The 19,591-nt window shown below is 34.6% G+C and overlaps 1 protein-coding gene across 8 annotated transcripts in view; it reads left to right on the top strand.

The window, feature by feature from the left end:
• Positions 1–19,591, top strand: part of KLHL13 (kelch like family member 13) — a 224,081-nt gene that overhangs the window by 130,952 nt on the left and 73,538 nt on the right. For 2 of the 8 annotated variants that reach the window (XM_080652634.1, XM_080652633.1), the window contains one exon: positions 2,491–2,556. The exons of 2 other annotated variants lie outside the window; for them this stretch is intronic. In XM_080652634.1, the coding sequence (XP_080508760.1) occupies positions 2,491–2,556 (66 nt within the window). Of the gene's footprint in view, positions 1–725; positions 815–2,490; positions 2,557–13,601; positions 14,118–14,164; positions 14,716–19,591 lie in introns of those variants that run through there. 4 more of the 8 variants (XM_080652635.1, XM_080652637.1, XM_080652638.1 and 1 more) reach the window with 4 other exon arrangements.

Raw genomic sequence — 19,591 nt, 5'->3', positions numbered from 1 at the left:
CCTGCAAGCAAGGGGTTGTGTCTTATTCTCCTTCACATCAATTATATCACCTAGCCGAGTACCCACCTATTATGTAGCAAATGCTTAACATGTGTTGAATAAAATATTTATTGACCACTTAATTTATATCATGAGCAGCAATATTTTAAGAGAGCTATCTAGAAGCAATATGATTAATAGATTGAAGATGGGAGATGCAGAGAACAGTTACAACTATTTTTTGAAGTAGCTCATTTGTTTAAAACAAAGAAACAGTAGGGGATAGATTCCTAGAAAATAAATAAAAAATAAAGGGTAGGACTTAATGACTAGCTACTAGGGATACTAGAGAAGGAAGACTTAAAGATAATAAACATTTAAGGTTACTTTCAGGTAAACATGTTTTTTTTCTAAGTCAGATCTCCTGGTATTAGTATTTGCCTCACCCTGCCTCTGCTCTGAACTGAAGATGAACACTTTGTTCCCATTCATTGTTGTGGAGCTAAGCTCGAGATTCATGTTGTTATGATCTTCTATCTGGCCAGGAATTAAGATATGAAATATAAATAGTTAAACCATGCCGACTACAATTTCCTCTCAAAGGAAGGTGTACAGTGCATAGGTTTTTGAATATTAAAGCCTGTTTCTGCTTTTGGGAGCTACAACTGAGGTGTTATACCAGGCAGAGGCACTGGGGTGCGCTACTATGTAGCAGAGCCTAGCTGTGCATCGCAGCTCTCAACTTTAAAACTCCAGAGAATTTGATGAGAGAGGGATCCACAAGAACATGACAAATGATGAGAGTTCAAACCTTAAGAGAAAAATGGGCTTATTGGTAAGAGACCTTTCTTTTCCTTTATTTACTGCTGTTACTTATTCATTAAAATAGCAAGCCTGTTGTTTTTATGTGTGGCTGTGAAGCGGTGTACAAAAATCAATTTTATATGTATTGTAGAATTCAGGAGACATATTGGTAACCATGCAAAAATCATAGGAAGCATATATAAAGCTTTAATTTAAAAAGAACACGAAGGAATTTTTACTTTATTTCAGAATATGCTGTAGATTTATTTATATAGCTTAAATGTAATACATGTTTAGAAATATATATGTATTTTTAAAGTTAAAATAAAGGATAGTGACTTGTGTAGATACATAATTTCATTCAGTTACCAGAAGGTGGCACAACAGATTCTTCTTAAACACACAAAGGAAAGGGATAATATTAATAAGAATATAAAATAAGCTGTATTTAAAGATACTTTAATGTATTTTAAAGCAAAAATTATATATAATTGTTATCTGCTTGGTGAAGCTTAGTGTTAAAACATGACAAATATGAATTTAACCCATTGTAGCTTTTTATGATTAAAAAATAATAATTTTATGTATATAGCACTTTAAAAGTAGACTTTGAAATAATATTGTCATTAAGGAGATGCTGTGTTGAATTTACCATTTAAAAAAATAAATACTTGCTGCCTACCTTTTGCATAAGAAGTCATTAGATTTAGGATAACGTTTTGTATAAGTTCTCTGCCAACGTCTTCCTAAAGATACTATTAGACTATGACTTTGATTTAGTTATGACTTTAATAATGCAATAGTGCTTTGTGAGATGACCCAGAAAAAAGCCAAAACTGTTTATTTTTAAGGCAAAGTTAGATAAGAGTATTGCTTAGTAATGTTTACCTTCTATAAGTGAAAAATGACATAAATGAAATAAATGTAATAAATTTAATTTGTGTTAGAGCGCCTTAAACACCTACCAGCTTTCTTTAAAATGTTTAAGAGAGTTGACTGTATATGCTGCAATGCTTCTGTAGTAGTCTTTATTTTTAAAACTGCATTCCGGAGGCAGTACCAGAAGTATGTTCATGTTCACTGTTGCCTTTTGTATTAGCCCAAAGGAGACAGATATATAACAGAACTCACAAAAACAAAATCTTTTGTTTGGAGACAGTACATCTCTTTATATGTTTTTATTAATTACAAGCACTATGAAAATAAGAAAATTGCTAGTAAATGAACCTAGAAGAACATTAGCCATCTGTTCTCTGAAAGCTTGTAATCGGTGTCATTTGTGTTCAGGTTTTTATGGACAAACAGTATATCAGCAAATAATTAAACTTTGGGCTTACAAAGCTAGAAAATGACAAAGGCTGAATATATATTTACTGGAAAAGTGTTTTCCTTGTGTCCAAATTTGGCTAAGTTAGTCTTTTAGAACAGCTGCCAATAAATGTTGTATTTAATGTCAATCTTTATGCCAGACTTTCTAAAACATTAAGAGAGCTTCTAAAAACAAATAGAGTCTTATGGCTTTTAAGTTAAGTTTTAAAAAATGTTAATTTAGATATTTTTAATGGTTGTGTGGTCTTAACTGGTTAGGATTTATAAACATGGCTTATTAATTTACAGCTAAAATATTTGCAGAGTATGCTTTGAAAAATGTAAACAAAATACAATAAAACCACAATTAACCAGATTTTTTTTGCACTCCACTTTTAGGAGACGGAGACAATTGTCTTTAAAACAAGCCGATTTCAAGGATATATTCAAAAAATCAACTTCAGGGTATGTCCAAGGGTCTGCATTTTCCTTTACCTTTTTGTGAATGAGAATTTATTTTCATAAAAAGACCCTGAGATACTATAAGACATTCAGTCTCAAGAAAACTTTCAATGATATATAGGGTACTGTGTTTATTATGACAAAAAAAAAGAGAGAGAGAGAGAGAGAAGTTATTCTGCTAAAAAGCACCACGTGTCATTGTATTGTGCTTTGTATTTCCAATGTGCTTTCACAAATACAAGTTCAGTCGGTTTTCATAACATTGCTGGGAGTCTGGCAAAGAAAGTGGCAACTTCCCTATTTTAGGGATGAGGGAACATAACACCGGAAGTCACAAAGCTAGTTGGTGGCAGAGATGTAGCCAGACCACAGGTGCCTAGCTCTGTTGTCTTCTGCATTCTTTCCTCATCAAAAAAGTTTGAAACAAAATTTTAAGTTTTCAATTTATATTGCGCATCAATATAACTGCTACTACCTTTATTTCCTAATTGCTATACTTCACAGTTTCCAACTTTACATCTGTCTATCTGCTTTTGTGCCTGACAGCCAGATGGTGACCTTGCTTTCAGACTCTCCCAGACCTGGAAGGATCTGGAGTGTGGGAGGGCAAGATAATAGCTGTGGACAGTGTGGCTTGACAACTAGTGGTGAGCAGTCGATGTTGATATACTGAGGAAGGCCAGGGGCTGAGAAAGAAAACAGAATCTCACTATAGCTGGGGTTATCTTGAGTGGGGGTTAACGACCTTGACTTTTAAAGCAGTGTTCCTCCAAGTTTAGTAAACTAGGCATGAAAATCAGTTGGAGTGCTTGTTTAAAATGCAGACTACTGGGCCCCACCTCCAGATTTGTATAGACTTCCACATTTTAAATATTCACCCCACATGATTCTTATTCATATTTTAGTTTGAGAGCATCTGCTTTTAAGGTATAAGATGTTTTTCTTGTTATATACACTGAATGGCCAGATTATTATGATCTCTGAACGCATAATAATCTGGCCACTCAGTGTATATCCTATATAATAAAAGGCTAATATGCAAATTGTCCCCTCGACCAGGAGTTCGACCAGCAGGCAGGCCGGCCACCACCCATGTCCCCTCCCCCTGGCCAGGCTGGCCAGACCCCACCCATGCAAGAATTCATGCAATGGGCCTCTAATACATACACACACACACACACACACACACACACACACACACACACACACACTGAGTGGCCAGGTTATTATGCGTTCAGAGATCATAATAATCTGGCCACTCAGTTATATTGGAGTGTAAAGAAAAGAGCCACTTTTCTCTCAGTAGCATCTGTATTCCTTGTCAAAGCATATGGGGGTAGGAGTCAGGCAAGGGTGAGGAATGACAGATGTTACTTGCACATTGCTATATCTACCTCTGAAGTACAGTAGCTGTTGTATGTTAAATTCACTAGGAGATATTTTTAAAAGGCTTGTGTCCATTTTTGACTTGAAGATGGTAAAGGGAAGAAAGATTTCTACCAAAAGGTGAAAAATAGTGTAAGGATCCTTAGAGGGAACAGTGGGTAGATAGGAGATCAACCAAAGACCTTAAATGCATATATGCATAACCCATGGACACAGACAACAGTGCAGTGAATGCCTGGGGAGGGGACAGGATTGGGGAGGAGGGGCATCAATGGGGAAAAAAGGAGACATCTGTAATACCTTAAACAATAAAGATAAACTTTTTTTAAAAAAAGTGAAAAATAAATGAGTTCTGAAATTCTAAGAGTTAACCTATCCCAGTTTTAAATTTAAATTCATTTAAAAAACTGGCTAGAATACTATGCTATCCAGGATTCTGGATAGTTAAGGCTTACTGTCGTAATATATATATGCTTACTTGTGTTTTATATGTGAATATGCAGTCTGCCTGATTCATTTGTAAAGGATTTGTGGCCAGGGAATATTGTATATTTGTAACATCTAGCAAAGTCGGAAGTTCTCAGTACTTACCAATGATTGAACTAATTCAGCATTCACATCTCTACACGTTTTGGGGTAGGCATAGTGAGTTGATTGATTTTGGTGTTTGTCAAGTTCAAGGAGTCTACCTTACACTATCAGTAAAGGCTACTATACTCCAGTTAACTGCCACGCATCCAAAATGGAAACCATATTCACACGCCACGATATTTTGAATTTAATTTAAAAAATCTGCCGCTTGCATCTATAGATGCTTATGGCATACAAGGGGATACTGGAGGTCTCAGGTTAAACAAATGCATTTTAGTTGACAAATACAAAAACATGATCCAAATTCATCAATTTGCTAATGCTTGTTACCTGTTAGAGTATTACTTTAAGCTTGATTCTGCTGTCTCTTCACCATTTTGGGATACAATTTATGTTGTTCTGTGCTTTACAAATCTGAACCTCAAAAATTGGTAATTCTGGAAGCCCTCTAACATAGATATTTTTCACTTAGTGAATGAACAGTATTATTGTAATGTAAACAAAATGGTCACATACTGTATTGGAAGACTCATAAAAATGCTCAGTAGCATCTCTGATTTAGATCAAGCTGAATGAGGAATGAATGAATAAATATATGCTAGCTAAAGGGAAGGTATATTTTACTTGTATTATGTAGCTTCAGAATTCCACGAGAAATAATTAATTATTTAAAACATATATTTGATTTTGAAGACATAAGTGGTTAGTTCTGAATTTACTGGTTGAAGCAGAATTAAAAAGGCAGTCATGAAACCCAAATTTAAATTGCATCTAGCTTAAACCTAAGGTCACCCTAGAAGATGAACTGGATTTTTATTTCCTCTTATCAAAATCACATTTACTTTAGTTAGTAATAACAGAACATGAAATAAAGGAAAATAAATGATTCTTCCCCCCCCCATTGGACCACCATTGTATCCAAGTAAGGAAGTTAGACATAACCCTGGAATAATCCTGTGGTTAGTTTGTAACACATAAACACTTTATATAACACTAGTGGCCCAGTGAACGAAATTCATGCATGGGGGTGGGGTGTCCCTCAGCCCAGCCTGCACCCTCTCCAATCTGGGACCCCTTGGGGGATGTCTGACTGCCGGTTTAGGCCCGATCCCATTGGGCCTAAACTGGCAGTTGGACATCCCTCTTGCAATCCGGGACCACTGGCTCCTAACCACTCACCTGCCTGTCTGCCTGATCTCCCCTAACCACTCTGCATGCTGGCCTGATTGCCCCCAAATGCACCCCCTGCCAGCCTGCTTACCCCCCCTGCCCCCCCCCCCCCCGCTGGCCTGATCGCCTCAACTTCCCCCCCCCTGCTGGCCTGATCGCCCCCAACTGCCCTCCCCTGCCGGCCTGATTGCTCCTAACCACCTCTGCCTCTGCCCTGCCACCATGGCTTTGTCCAGAAGGACATCCCGAAGGTCTCCCAGAAGGTCTCCCAGTCTAATTAGCATATTACCCTTTTATTAGTATAGATGAGTTAATGATGTCTTAGAACATAGATTATCATTGAATTGCTAAATATGTTTTCAGGCATAGCAATTTGAAATTATATGCTTTTTGGCTAGTTTTTATAATTTAGACTTACCACCATATATATGACGTATTTCAGTGTAACTCTTTCTATACCCCCATTTTTTAAGAAAACAAACAAACAAACAACCTTTCTAATTTAAAATCACTGAAGAAAAGAATTCTAAATTTGAAAATGAGAAGAATCTCAAAATAGTCATGAAAATAGAGGTATTGAATTGGTTGCTAAATCTCTTGGATGTCACCATAGTAGGCAAATTCCATGACCATAAACTATACCTCTATGAAAACTGTTGAGCCCCATGTTATGACATTAGATCTCAGGCTTCAAGTTTGAAGTTGAGCTTCTTTGGAATTTAAGATATTTTTCATTCATTATATAGTTGAAACTTTTTATTTTTAGTCAACAATAGTTTCTACAGGAAATTTAAAGTTTTCATGGTTAGGCTTGGGGAGTGGCAAAAACAAAATTAAAGCAATTTAATATAAAGGGCCTCTTTTCGTGGAAACTTTAAATAGTATTATCTTAATGAGTTATTGGGCCTCTTTTCGTGGAAACTTTAAATAGTATTATCTTAATGAGTCATTAGGATTGGCTTTCCATGAAAGTGTTTGCTTCTGGTTAGCAAAACATTATTGTGATTGCTCTATAAGTATTTGAAACCAATATTTACAAATACTCAGGGGGAAAAAGAGATGGGAAGACTAGGTAATCCTCTAGATCTCATTTTTAGTTATAACATTTATGATACAGATGCGAATGGTATAACTCCTCTTTGGATGAAAGTATATAAATATAATTTTAAAAAATAATAACAATTTTGTTTTAATTGGAATATTGAGGAAAATGTCATATATTATTCTAAAGGTCTTTTGGTAATTCAGATTTTTACACAAGTATAAGTAATGTAAAATATAGCAAATGATGACTTTCTTTAACTGACATGCCTTTTGAGATTGGGTATGTGATGTGCATATTATTGAAAAGTTTTTTATACATCATAGATAAACATTATTAGAAATTGTTTACTCATATCAAAATAGTTCAGGATTTACAAAAATTAAGATTCTCATATTGCTAACTATATTGTCTTCATGGAACTTCTGTAGTTTTGCTTCTATATCTGATGCCACCAAAATTAAAACAAAGTCATAAAACTATTTGAAAAGCTTTATATTAATGTACTAGAGGCCGGGTGCACAGATTCGTGCATAGATTCATGCACGGATTCATGCACGGGTGGGGTCCCTCTGCGTGGCCTGGTGGGATCGGGCCGCGGCAGGTGGCCAGGGAGGAGCCTGAGCCTGGGCCTGGTGCTGCACTGCTCCTGCTCATCCCAGCCCCACTGCACCCAGTCAATCCCCATAAGAAGAGGCTCACACCACCTCAGCTGCACTCACCAGCTGTGAGCCCTGCGTCTGGTGCCCATTGGTCAGCTGTGCTGTGCTCCCACTGTGGGAGCACACTGACCACCAGGGGGCAGCTCCTGTGTTGAGCTTAGGCTTTTATATAAATAGATTTTTTAGTTAGTAGAGCTATATTCTTAACTTTTCTTTCAGTAAAACTGTACATCTTAAATGGTTTTTTATTTTGATAACTTCGTAGATTTAATGTACAAACACTTCAGGAAATCTAACAATGTTTGGATATTTTATTTACCCAAAGTAATTTAAGTAGTTTCTTAGGAAGTTGTGGAGAAACAACTAAACAGATAAATTATCATTATTTGAGATGAGAGCAGAGATTTTTCATTTGAGCAATCCATCATCACTATAGTGATGCATTTATTTCACTTAAGAAAGCATGTATTCTGGGACATTTTTGTTATCACACTTATTTTTAACAGGATAATGTACATATTTAATTTCATTTTAAGGATTTATAGTCTAAAATTAACAACTTAACAATGAATATTCCTTTTACCTGAACTTTGCTTTTAGTAATAGTAGAATCAATAACAACATTTCAAAAACCTTCCAGGATATATTCTTTCTTCAACACAATTCTTATATAACCACTCTGCTTATAAACTTTTTTACAATTTACTCAACAATTATTGGTTAACTGCTTTCCAATGTGCCAGGAACAGTGCTCAATAAGGAAGTTAGAAACATTCAGGGATTCCTTCTTGAAGGAGGAGCAGGAATTTGGGGAGGGCTTCTCAAGCAGATAAAGTGAGACTGGGCACATGGTGTGGTAATCATGTGGCCTCTTATTGGAGCACTGGATACATTATTTCTATTTGATTCTGACAAACTCTCTAAATGGCATTTTTCAGTTTTAAAATGGTCATGCAAAGTCATGTATGTAAATAGTTTACATTTGAAAATCATTGGTTTCCACCACTACTACTCCTCACACAAACACTTTGGTTTGGAGTTTAAGGCATTTTTTAATAAATGTGAATACTTAAGAATTAATTTTGTTTGTGCATGACAAAGATGCATGAAGACTTACTTGGGTATATGCATTTGGGAATAATATACGAATGAAGCACTGACGAGGAGTCTCCCCCGAAGACCATAAAGAATGTAGATACTGCAGAAAACAAAAGGATGAAGGAAGTGCAAAAACTTCTGAATTTCTCATTCATTGCTAATCCTTCTTTCAGCTGGAGTGAGAGATCAGGGGAAGTCAGAATCTGTAAGTCATGAGTCCTCAGCAATTGGATATTACTTATCTGCTCAGTCCTTCTGTATTTTTGTCCTCCCACCCCAACTTCTATCTTAGTTCCATAACCTCATGGATTTGACCCCAAATTATAAAAGGTGCTAGGTAAATAGCAGGAACCATTACCATTCTGGCTTTCCATTCTCCTTTCAGTCATTACTTTTTTTCTCCTTTGGTCCCATTAACTATTGTTTTCTATCTTATCATCTTACCAGCTCTTCTTATTGTTGTATCTACCCAAAACAAACAAACAAACAAACAAACAAACAAAACCAAATAAATCAGTACCCTTCTTCTCCTATGGAAATGTTAAAGATGGGAGAGTACATTCTTTATGCCATTATGGCATGAGGAATTCTCCATACATATACATATGCATGTCCATGAATATATACCTGTGCAACAGTTGTATTTTTCTACTTGTTTGTATTGTGAAGGAGATAGGTACCATATTATTCCAAGGCATAGCCACAGTTACAGTAGTCTATGTAAATCCTTTGTGGAGCTATAAGGATTCACACAGTTCTGTTAATGAAATTGACATGTGAGAAGGTGCTTATAAAAAATCAAATGATTACTTTCCAATGTAATTTTATTTGAGAAACATCTGGGATTTTCATTTTGGTTTTAGCAAGACTACATATCTGAATATCTAGTAAAAAACTTTAATGTATTTGGTATTCAATTTCCTGAAACAAATAAAAGAAATACAGATGCACACAAGTATATATAGTCATTCCTGTGAACAGTTCTTTTCCTATATTAAGGAGCATTGAATGAGTAAGAATTTTGCTCTGTTGTACAGGAGTTAATTTTTTATGTTCTTTAAAGTATTTAACCATCTTACTCAGTTGGATGAGTAGGATGGTTAAATACTGATTGGTAGAACATAAACAGAGCACACAATTTGGCATGATCTACAGTCTTGTCTGAGCAATTCGAATAACATGGATATCCCAGATTAGTATGAAGAGATATTGTCAAGGCTGATGAGAAGATTACACAATACCTGCTCACACAAACTGTGGCTAGTGCTATTAGTCTTTAGTTGTACTCACCACAGGAGTAGCCAAAACTTGCAAGAAATGGTAGGTCAGTTCTTAAAGAATATCAGGAAAATATGGAAAGATAGGTCAGATACACAACATATTAGTAAATTCCTTTAGTGAAGAGGTGCTACTGGAGATAAATTGTAACAGTCCATCAGCAAGTTAAAATTTCCTAAAAGTTATTTAGAAATATTTACATTGAGAAAAAGTATACTACTAGATATATATTTCATTTTTCTTCCATACTATGACTAGCTTAATTTTTACTTACCTTTTTCTCCCTGGTCTTTCCTAAAACACCTTCTGGAATTAAGATTTTGGAAATGGTCTTTCTTCACCCTTTTGTAATTGTAGGAGTAAATAGCTCTTTGTAGTTCTTGTTTCTTTAGAGTACATTCAGATATTTACAAAATGAGGTTCACTTCATATAGAAACACACATCTTATGGAATGGTCTCATCAAGAAGGAGGAACAGTAGGAATTCTAGAGTGGGAATCTTGGGCTAGGAGATGCAAACTTTGTTTCTAGTTCCAATTCTGCAACTATCTAGCAGTGTGACATCAGCAAGTTAACTTCTCTGGGCTTTAGGTTTATTTATTTTTTTCATCTATACCATGAGGGTATTGAGCAAGATGCTTTGTAAGAGTTCTAAATATTATAAAAATGTTCTTTCTACATTGGGAGCCAGGGAATTCTGTGTTGTAAGATTTGGCCAAGAATGTCTCTTCTTGTAGCCTTGGCCAAGTCCCAGAATTGCCCTTTGTCTATTACATCTCTGAAATATGCATTTCACAGGTATTTTTAAGTGATTAGTTAGCATTCATAAAATGCTTTGAACAGCTTTTGTGAATGTTGTCTTTCTATCCTGTTTTATGCAGTTGTCCATAATAGAAACCAAGTGCTCTGTAAATGAAATAAGTGTTTCCTATAATGTGAATTAGGGTTTTTGACATTTCTTAGTCTCAATATTAAAGCAGTGGGACACTGAACCTGCATAAAATTATATTTAAAGCACACATTTAATTATTTTCTTCCTTTCACTCTGAAGTGAAAACAATTTTAGTTCCGGAATGCAATGGTAATTACACTCCGTAGTTGCTACTGGAGTTGCTGTCAGGTAGTAAAATCTGATTAATTTGGAATTTGCTAATTTGTAATTCCAGTGATTTTACCTGGCTGAAGTTTATTTCTAAATGATGAAGAATGGTGTTGTTAAACAAATTAATAATGTAAAGTATATTTAATGGACTATATTTCTACTTAAAATAATTATTTTTAAAGCCTTTGGCATAATAGGTGTTTACTCATGAGAGATAACTACAGATCTCGCCTAGCAGTTTATTAAAGTGAAAGATCTGAATATAAGTAAATGTCCATCATCAGATATAATGATTTCAGGGTTTGAGGATATTTAAGAGTGCTGAGGATGGGGTGGAGGATGCAGCCTTATTTTCTTTTCCCTTTGAACAAATACTACAATTATAGTACCATAAAAACAGGTTCTGGACATTAAGCCTAAAAACCCCATTAAGTCTAAGAATAATCTAGACTGAAAATTAGCATAGATTATTTGGTGGTATTGGTTGATTTCTTTGGAGCCTAATGAGATTAGTTACAAAGAATATTGCTTTTTTAAATCAGTTGATTGTTCACAGAAGAAGAATAACTTGAGAGCCTTTGCAATAAAGTGATCTTTACCTGTTTGTGAGGGTTACCCTCTTGGAAATTTGGAAAACTCTATATTCACCCCATTTCCCACTCATAACTGTTGAGTAGTCTTTATAGATAAACTGCTCAGAACACTTCACTACAATATTTTTACATATGTTTTGGGTTGTTTGTTCTCAGGAGAAGTTACATTTGCAATCACTGCTTTGTCATAAGTTGGAATGTGGTTGAATTTCCTTTCTAAAACACTGCTTCCTTGCTACAGATAGCTAATTTGGAGCTGTTTTATGTTTTATATTTTAAATGCTTGAGAATGCGTTAAGTTTTGGAATGGGACATTCCAAACTTGCTTGAGTACGTGTGTGTGTTTCCTTCTTGGGGTTTCCAATAGGTTGTTACTGCTGATTGTATCTGCAACCCTTTTGCTCCATAACTATTAGGATTTATTACACAGAACCTTCTAATGTAAAATATTGAGCATGGTTTATTTGTATTAATGATGGGCTTTTTTAACCTTTGAAATATATTTTGGTCACCAAGCTATAGATAAATACTCCTTTCTGTGATTCCTTTGAAGATGTCTATGAGACAGTTTTGTGTGTGAGTACTAAAGAATTGAAAATATAATTTAATCTTTTGAAATGTTTAACTGTTTTGGGGGGGGAATTAATTGTGTATTCTAGATTGAAAAAAATTAGTTGTGAGGTGGTGATGGCTGATATCTATTTAATATTTAATAAAGTTTATGCATTACTGGTCAATATTTCAAAATAGTCTTTCAATCTCTTCATATATATGAATGTTTATATGCATATACAGGGTGTCCCAAAAATGTACACTGAGTGGCCAGATTATTATGATTTCTGAATGCATAATAATCTGGCCACTCAGTGTATATCCTATATAATAAAAGGCTAATATGCAAATTGTCCCCTCGACCAAGAGTTCAACTAGCAAGCAGGCCAGCCAACCGCCCATGTCCCCTCCCTCTTGCCAGGCTGGCCGGACCCCACCCATGCATGAATTCATGCACCAGGCCTCTAATATATATATATATATATATATATATATATATATATATATATATATATATATATATACTGAGTGGCCAGATTATTACGCATTCAGAGATCATAATAATCTGGCCACTCAGTGTATATACACTGTAACAGCTTATAGCTCAATTTTGAAAATGAAATGTATTTTAATAAACACTGTCTTTATAATTATTCAATGTGTATATACATTTTTTGGGACACCCTGTATATGAATGTGTTATGTATATACTGCATACCTGCTATAAACCTGCTTTTGCCCCACCCTGTATATGTTTGGGTTTCATAGGAAAATATTTTTTGCCTGAATGTTGATGTGTATCTTAAAGGAAGGTACTTGTTATTTACCTTAGCTGATTTGAGTCTGTATTTCTGTGATTTTTGAATACAAAGGAGAAATCCTCTTAAGGAGTAAGTCTCCTTAGGAGTAAATCTTTTAGAAACTAGTAATAATTTGGAAAGAGTATCTGAAGCCCACTACTCAAGTTGGAAGCACAAGTTTATTGTTTAGATACAAACTTGAAAGTAAATATGAGCTCTTTGTCACTACAGTGATTTTTTTTTTTTTAAGGTACTGGCTTTTGTGTCAATGGTAGTCTGCCTTTGCTAAGCTTTCCGTGATGAAGAGAGATAATTCTGCTTTTAGGTAGAAGTGGAAGGGTGCTGTAAAGCTAGATATTTAGTGATGGTGACTTACCTGCATCAGAAGTAAAATACTTCAGCCTGAAAATAAAGAGTTCAGCGCAATACCACTTGTCTTATTTTCCTGTCTTAGAATTGTGTAGAAAATTGCGAGTTTGATGCTTTAAACAGACACTTAAAACAGTCACTTTCAGGGCACTTAGGATGATATTTTCTGGCAGTATTTTAAAACAATATAGATGAACCTTATATTTCCATTGCTTTCATGAAATACCTCCAGCTGCCTTTGACAGCAGCTTTAGTTTTTTAACCTCCTTGTCAGTCATTAAGCCCTAGAGGTAACGGAACCGGCTGCTGAGCTTTGGAATGGTCCCTGCTGGACAACTGCTTGGCCAGCAGCATTGGTCTCTCCTCTAGGCAATTTGTGAGCTGTTTGGGGGCGGGGGAGTGAGGGGGGTGAACCGGAGGGGAAAGGGGGAGAGAAGAAGGGGAGGACAGCATTGAATTAGATTGTTGATAGCGTCCCTCTGAGGACTGCTATTAAGAGCACGCTACTCTGTACTTCTCTGCTGAAGAAGACAGAGTGATTTTCGTTTTACCACAGCATGTTGTAAATGTATGAGATTTTGCTCATCCCGGCTTGGAAATAAGAATAGGGAAAGGACAGCAACTTGAATCAGAAGCTACTAGAAGAATGTGCAGAGTTCTGCAGCAGTTTATATTTGTTCTTACATTTTGCCTTCTTCTAACTGGAAAACAGAGAGACTGGCATTTTTTAAATGGGCTTTTCCCATAATGGCATTCTTGTATTGTGTGGCCAGAGCTTGCACAGGAGGAAAGCAGGCTGCTGAATTTAGTCACTGATCTCTATTAGCTGTGGCCTAAGGCTATGCTGAGGTTTATATCCCATTTGTATTGTTGCAGCTCAAAAGAAGAATGTTCAGAGGATGACAAGTGTATTCTGAGTAGGTATGTTGTTTCATTTTCATATGAAACCCATCTATTTTTTTCCTGCTACTATTGGTCAGAAATCAGGTTAAGAGGTGCAGAATATAGTACAGTGCTGCAATATCCCGGTTAAGGTAGAACAATGGCAGTGCAAGCTTAAAACAATACAATAAAAAGCAAAACCCTAGCTGCTTTTATTAAATAAAGCTGCATTGTGCCGTATGCACAGTGCAGTCTTAAAAAAAATATACTGCAGTCAACGCTTTCCTAACGAGGTGGCACTATTGTTGAGTTAGAACGATAGAATCATCATATTGCTTTAGGGGACAGGAGGATTTAAAGGAGGTACCTTGTAGCCCTATTTTACAGATTGGAAGCATCGGTTTAAGGGCACTGGCAGAATCCTTTGCTTGTTCTCCGCGGCAGCCACTGCTGTGTCAGTACAGTGTGGAATGGAAGTCCTAGTTGGTAGTCTGTTATGGAAACGCTGTTTACTGTTATTGTAGTACCGTGGTGACAACATGCCATTGAAATGGAAAACGAGCTCTCCTGCTATCTGGAAATTCCCAGTTCCTGTGCTTAAAACATCCAGGTCAACTCCACTTTCTCCAGCATACATGTAAGTGAGAGAAAATAGGATATTAAAGTGGGATTTCATTCGTGAATCAACCTTTTGGCAAAAGGGGGTAAAAATCACAAACAGCAACATCCAAAAATGCACAAGATTAAAAACTGAAAGCTTGCTTATATTTAAAGATATTGGCATGCCCATATTTTACCTTTGTTTTGTTTCCTTAGGAGTTTTTTTATTTTTATTTAAAGTGCCTAATGGTAATTTAATTACTAATATGAAAGTCTAGAGATATACCTAAGGAATTGCACAAGTATAAACTTTAATCTTTTACACTGTTTTTTTTTTTTAATTTTTGTATATCTGAAGTATTTAAGATGACTTCTTTTGTGCAGCGGCACAAAAAGCTGCTGATGCTTGCTCTTGTGTTGTGTGAAATATGGAAATGCTTTATATAATTTTTAATGAATTTGAAACATTCAGAGTTAACACATTGATAATAAAATGAATATTTTAATCAAGACTTTTATATTTGAACTGTGTCTGAATAGTAATCAGTTTAATATATATTTCCCAGTTTTACAATTATGGTTCTGAAGTGTAGGTTTAAATTTGTACAAATTACAATTGTACAAATAGTTATTTATACATGTGAAGTTGAAAAGTACATTATTCAAATGCCTATTTTAGAAATTTATTTTAAATAAATTTACACTGAAGTATATTGGGAATTCTTTCTAGAATTTTTGGAAATATTTTTTAAATTCACAGTGTTGCTTTCAAAACAAAATCCAGGAAATGTAATAAAATATTCTTTTAAAGTATTGTCTGTGATTTTTTTTTTTTGGTGGAATAAGGAGTGAAAGCTGAACCTTTTTTAAAAAAATAAATATTAGTATTGAGAAAAGCTTTTGAGCATAAGTCTGTCTTAACTGTCAGTGTTCCCTTTAAAATATTTTTCAGTAGGAGAGATGTGGAAAATTCTTCCTGCTTTAGGTTAATTGTGTGTTTAGAAATCTGGTGAGTTGCCATTTTATTACTTAGTTGTTGTTTTTTATGAGGTTCAGATACACAGTGGCATCTATCTAGTTCTTTGAATTGCTTTCAGCTGCTAAGGAAATAAGTGTGCTTGTGCTCTCAGTCCCAAAGAGGTGATTCCCTGGAAAGCGTTGGAAAACGAGGACATTTTAGTTAAATCCCGTCATCATTCCATTTTTCGATTTAAAATACCTCTTTTTATAGATGCTTCAGGTGATTTTATCTGTTTGGGAGTTAAACTCTTTTTCCTATAAAGTTAAATTTTAAGTTATATTTGTAAAATAAGAAAAAAGGATCAGTTATATTTGTTTCGCAAAAGCTGTAGTTGTCAAAAGCACAAAATAATGGAGGTGACAAGTTAATGGAGTCCCTTCAAAATTTTTGAGAAAATGTGATGTGCCTGTTGACTTCATGAAACTTAGCTGGTGAGAAATGACTAAAGATTTACCAAAAGGAAGTTTATCATCAAAACAAAACAAAACATCCCCCCCCCCCAAACTAAAAATCAGTAGGTTACAATTAGTAATGTTTAATTATTCTAGTATTTATACAATATTTTACTGTCCAAAAGATCCAAAGTGCAGCTCCAATTGCAGCTGGTTTAAAAATATTTATATTTGATTAATTCATAATAGCCACAGACTTAGATACAACCCAATACAACATCTTTAATGAATCACTTTCTTCCTTTTAAGTATGTACTCACCTCTTTGACCTGATGATATGAATGAATTGATTTAGAGGATAGAAGCTAGAAAATATCACAGACCTTGCATGTTGACATTGATTATTGGTAGTACAAATAGGTACAATGGAAAAATATATTCGAAGACATAGCATTAACTTAGACTATTCTGACATCGTGATGGTCTATATTATTAAATTTGCCTTAACTTATTTTTCCTTATAAATAAATACAGGTTTAAAATATTATGTAAATATACATGAAGAAAATATGTTAAATATAGGAAAAGACTAGCTTAGGGAGTTTAAAATCAGGTTTTAAAATAAATTTAGAGTTCATTTACTTACTTGACCAGAAATAAAAATATCATGTTTAACATGTTGTTCTTGTCAGTGCTTCTTTATATTCCATGACACTTCTACATACAAAATAATACTTAAGTTTAGTATTATTTTCGCTTTCAAAAATTATAATAGAGAATACTGGGTCAAGTAACATCATATTTGCCTTCACAATCTTTCTGCTGGCAAACAGATTAAATGGTTATTTGTGTCTTTTGGGTCTAAAGTCTTTGCATTAAAATGGAATAAATTCTGACACTGGTAAGATGTGATGTTTTAGAGTTTACTTGTGAAATTATGTATAAATAGTTAAAATAGTATCTTGAATATAGAATTCTTCACAGTTAATAAAGCATATTTTTGTAGGTTTGCTTATGTACCAGAAGCATTGGTTTGCAATGTTTTATTATTATCTACTATGATTTGCCAAATACACATTATGTGGTTTTCATTGAAGACGGGTACTTTTTCAAGACTAAAATTTCAATATGAAATATTTTTGGTTGTAGTAATTGAGCAAGTATGGAAAAAATATAAAGGCTCTTTACGGCCTCTTTCTAAACTCAGTGTAGGTGCTACTTAGCTAGAGAGAGCCTTCCATTGATTTTGTGGATAGGGCAGTGCTGCTACACTAGTGAAAGCTACAATAAGGAATGTTTTACTTACTGCAAACATTGAACAGAAAGGCTATTTTTCCTTGTGGGTTTAAACTACAGAAGTTTTTCTTTCTGCTTCTTTAGAATTTGAATGACAGTTGAAACTTCTCCATATTTTCAAGACTTATTGATGACTAACAATATTTTTTATAATATTAGGGAAAATAGTTTTTTTATAATGCACTTTTCAAATTGTGTTATAATATGATTTGGGAGGAGTGGAGTATTTTAAAGACAATAGATTTTGGAAACTAATCCTTTGGCTTCTAGATAGATTTATTACAAAATGCTTAGTCTTTATTGGGTAGACTTAACCTTCCTTCAGCTTCAGTTTTGAAAAGTGGCAGGGTGGTGTGCCATCCATGTAGAATTCTGAAGGGATTGTCTTGATAGAAATCTGAGTGGCATGTTTGTGTTACACTCTCTTCAACAGTAGGTTGAAGTTAAACCTTAGCCTGAGGGAAGATCTTCTGGTCAGTGTAAACTGAATTAGTAAAGACTCTGCTCCTGACAGGTGTGAATCATATAAATTAACCTGTCATTTTGCCTAAATTAATAAAGCTTAACAAACACTCCCGTCTTAGTGGGTTTCTGGTGTTTTGGTATTCAACGTTTTAAAATAGCAAATGGTTCCTTCTGCCTAATGTTATAGGATTAATGTATTACTACTAGATTCTAAGGACACACTGAAATAGACCAGGATTAGCATTAGTGATCCCTTTATCTTTTCTTCATAAGCAGTATATTTTGATAATAGTGGTGTGACAATAGGGAGTAAGATAATAGGTAAGAATTAACCAGCTCAATATAACAAGGAATTCTAGCAAGACTGACACTGAGAGATGCTTTCTTTAGAATTTTGCCCTTCTCAAGGTAAAGGACAATGAGTGTAGAATGAGTATTGGTGAATTAGACTTTTTCTCTTCTGGCCAATGCACTTGCATTCATTTAGCTTCCTGTTTACAATGATTTTGTTTAATATGCAAAATATATTTTATAGTAAATATCAATAGTACAGTATTTTATAGCAATTGTTTTCTATAATTTCATCATTAAAATTCAGTATCTAGATTTCCTGAGAAAAAAGTATGCATACTATATAAATGTATTTTTGTTTGTGGGTGATTCAAAGGATAGAGTCAATTAAAATATGCATTTGTGTGTTCTTTTTGCTTAATCCCTTTACCAGTAAATTTAATTTAAAAAAATACGTATTTGCCTAATGTGACATGTTTTCTAGCTCCTAAGATTGTCTTTTTTTCTAATTTGGTGAATAAAAGAAAACTTGTGGTTTTAGATATCTTTTTTTATTTAGCAAAATACTTATTAAATTGATTATCTTACGTTAGAAAAGAATATACTTAGTCATTTTCACAATTAGCATAAACATAAACTTTTGTTTTGTGTCTGCTTAATTTATTTTCACTACATATGGTCATTCAAACAAAATTATGTGGAGCATTAACATAGAGAACACCTAAGAACAATTTAGTGTTAGTCTGTAACTTTTGTGGCATATTCTCTGGGAATTTCTATTGTCTGAGTTTGCAAAAGGGCTAGCTTTGCCCTTATTAATAGAAAACCATGGAGATAAAGTGACCTTAGAGATCATGTAGAGAATCCAATACCCCCTTTAAAACAAGAATCCTTCCTGTGACACTTCTGAAATATGTGACACATCTCCTCCTTGATGATTGGCAGCAACAAAGAGCTTACTACCTCATCAAGGCAGCACCTTTCATTTGTGGACAGCTCTTCCTTGCATTGAGCAAAATCAATTCATATCTTTTATTTCCTGTTCCTAGTGTGCCTTATCAAGCTATATACTAAAAATATCTATTCTTTCCATTACGTACAAGTCTGGAAATCTTCTCTTTAATTCATGTGACATGTTTTCCTGACCCTTCACTCTGCTGGTTGTCCTCACCCAGATATTTTTTTAATGACAATCTTTACAGTATATGAGATACTACATCTGAATGCAATGTTTTTTATATGGTCTGACTAGAAGACACCTCTGTCCTTTTATACAAATGTTCTGCTTGTCTTATAGAGCCTGGGACTGTATTATTTTTTAATCATAGGATTCACACTGGACCATGGTGAATTTAGAGTTTACTAACTTCCCTTCCAGAGGTTTACACTTGGATTGCTTGCTCTTCATATTCAGTGTTGATTCTTTTAGCTACTTCAGATCTTTTAGT

The sequence above is a fragment of the Plecotus auritus genome (genome assembly GCF_963455305.1).
Source record: "Plecotus auritus genome assembly, chromosome: X".
NCBI lineage: Eukaryota > Metazoa > Chordata > Mammalia > Chiroptera > Vespertilionidae > Plecotus > Plecotus auritus.
Note: the sequence above shows the minus strand (reverse complement) of the source record. Positions and strands in the feature narration are given on the sequence as shown.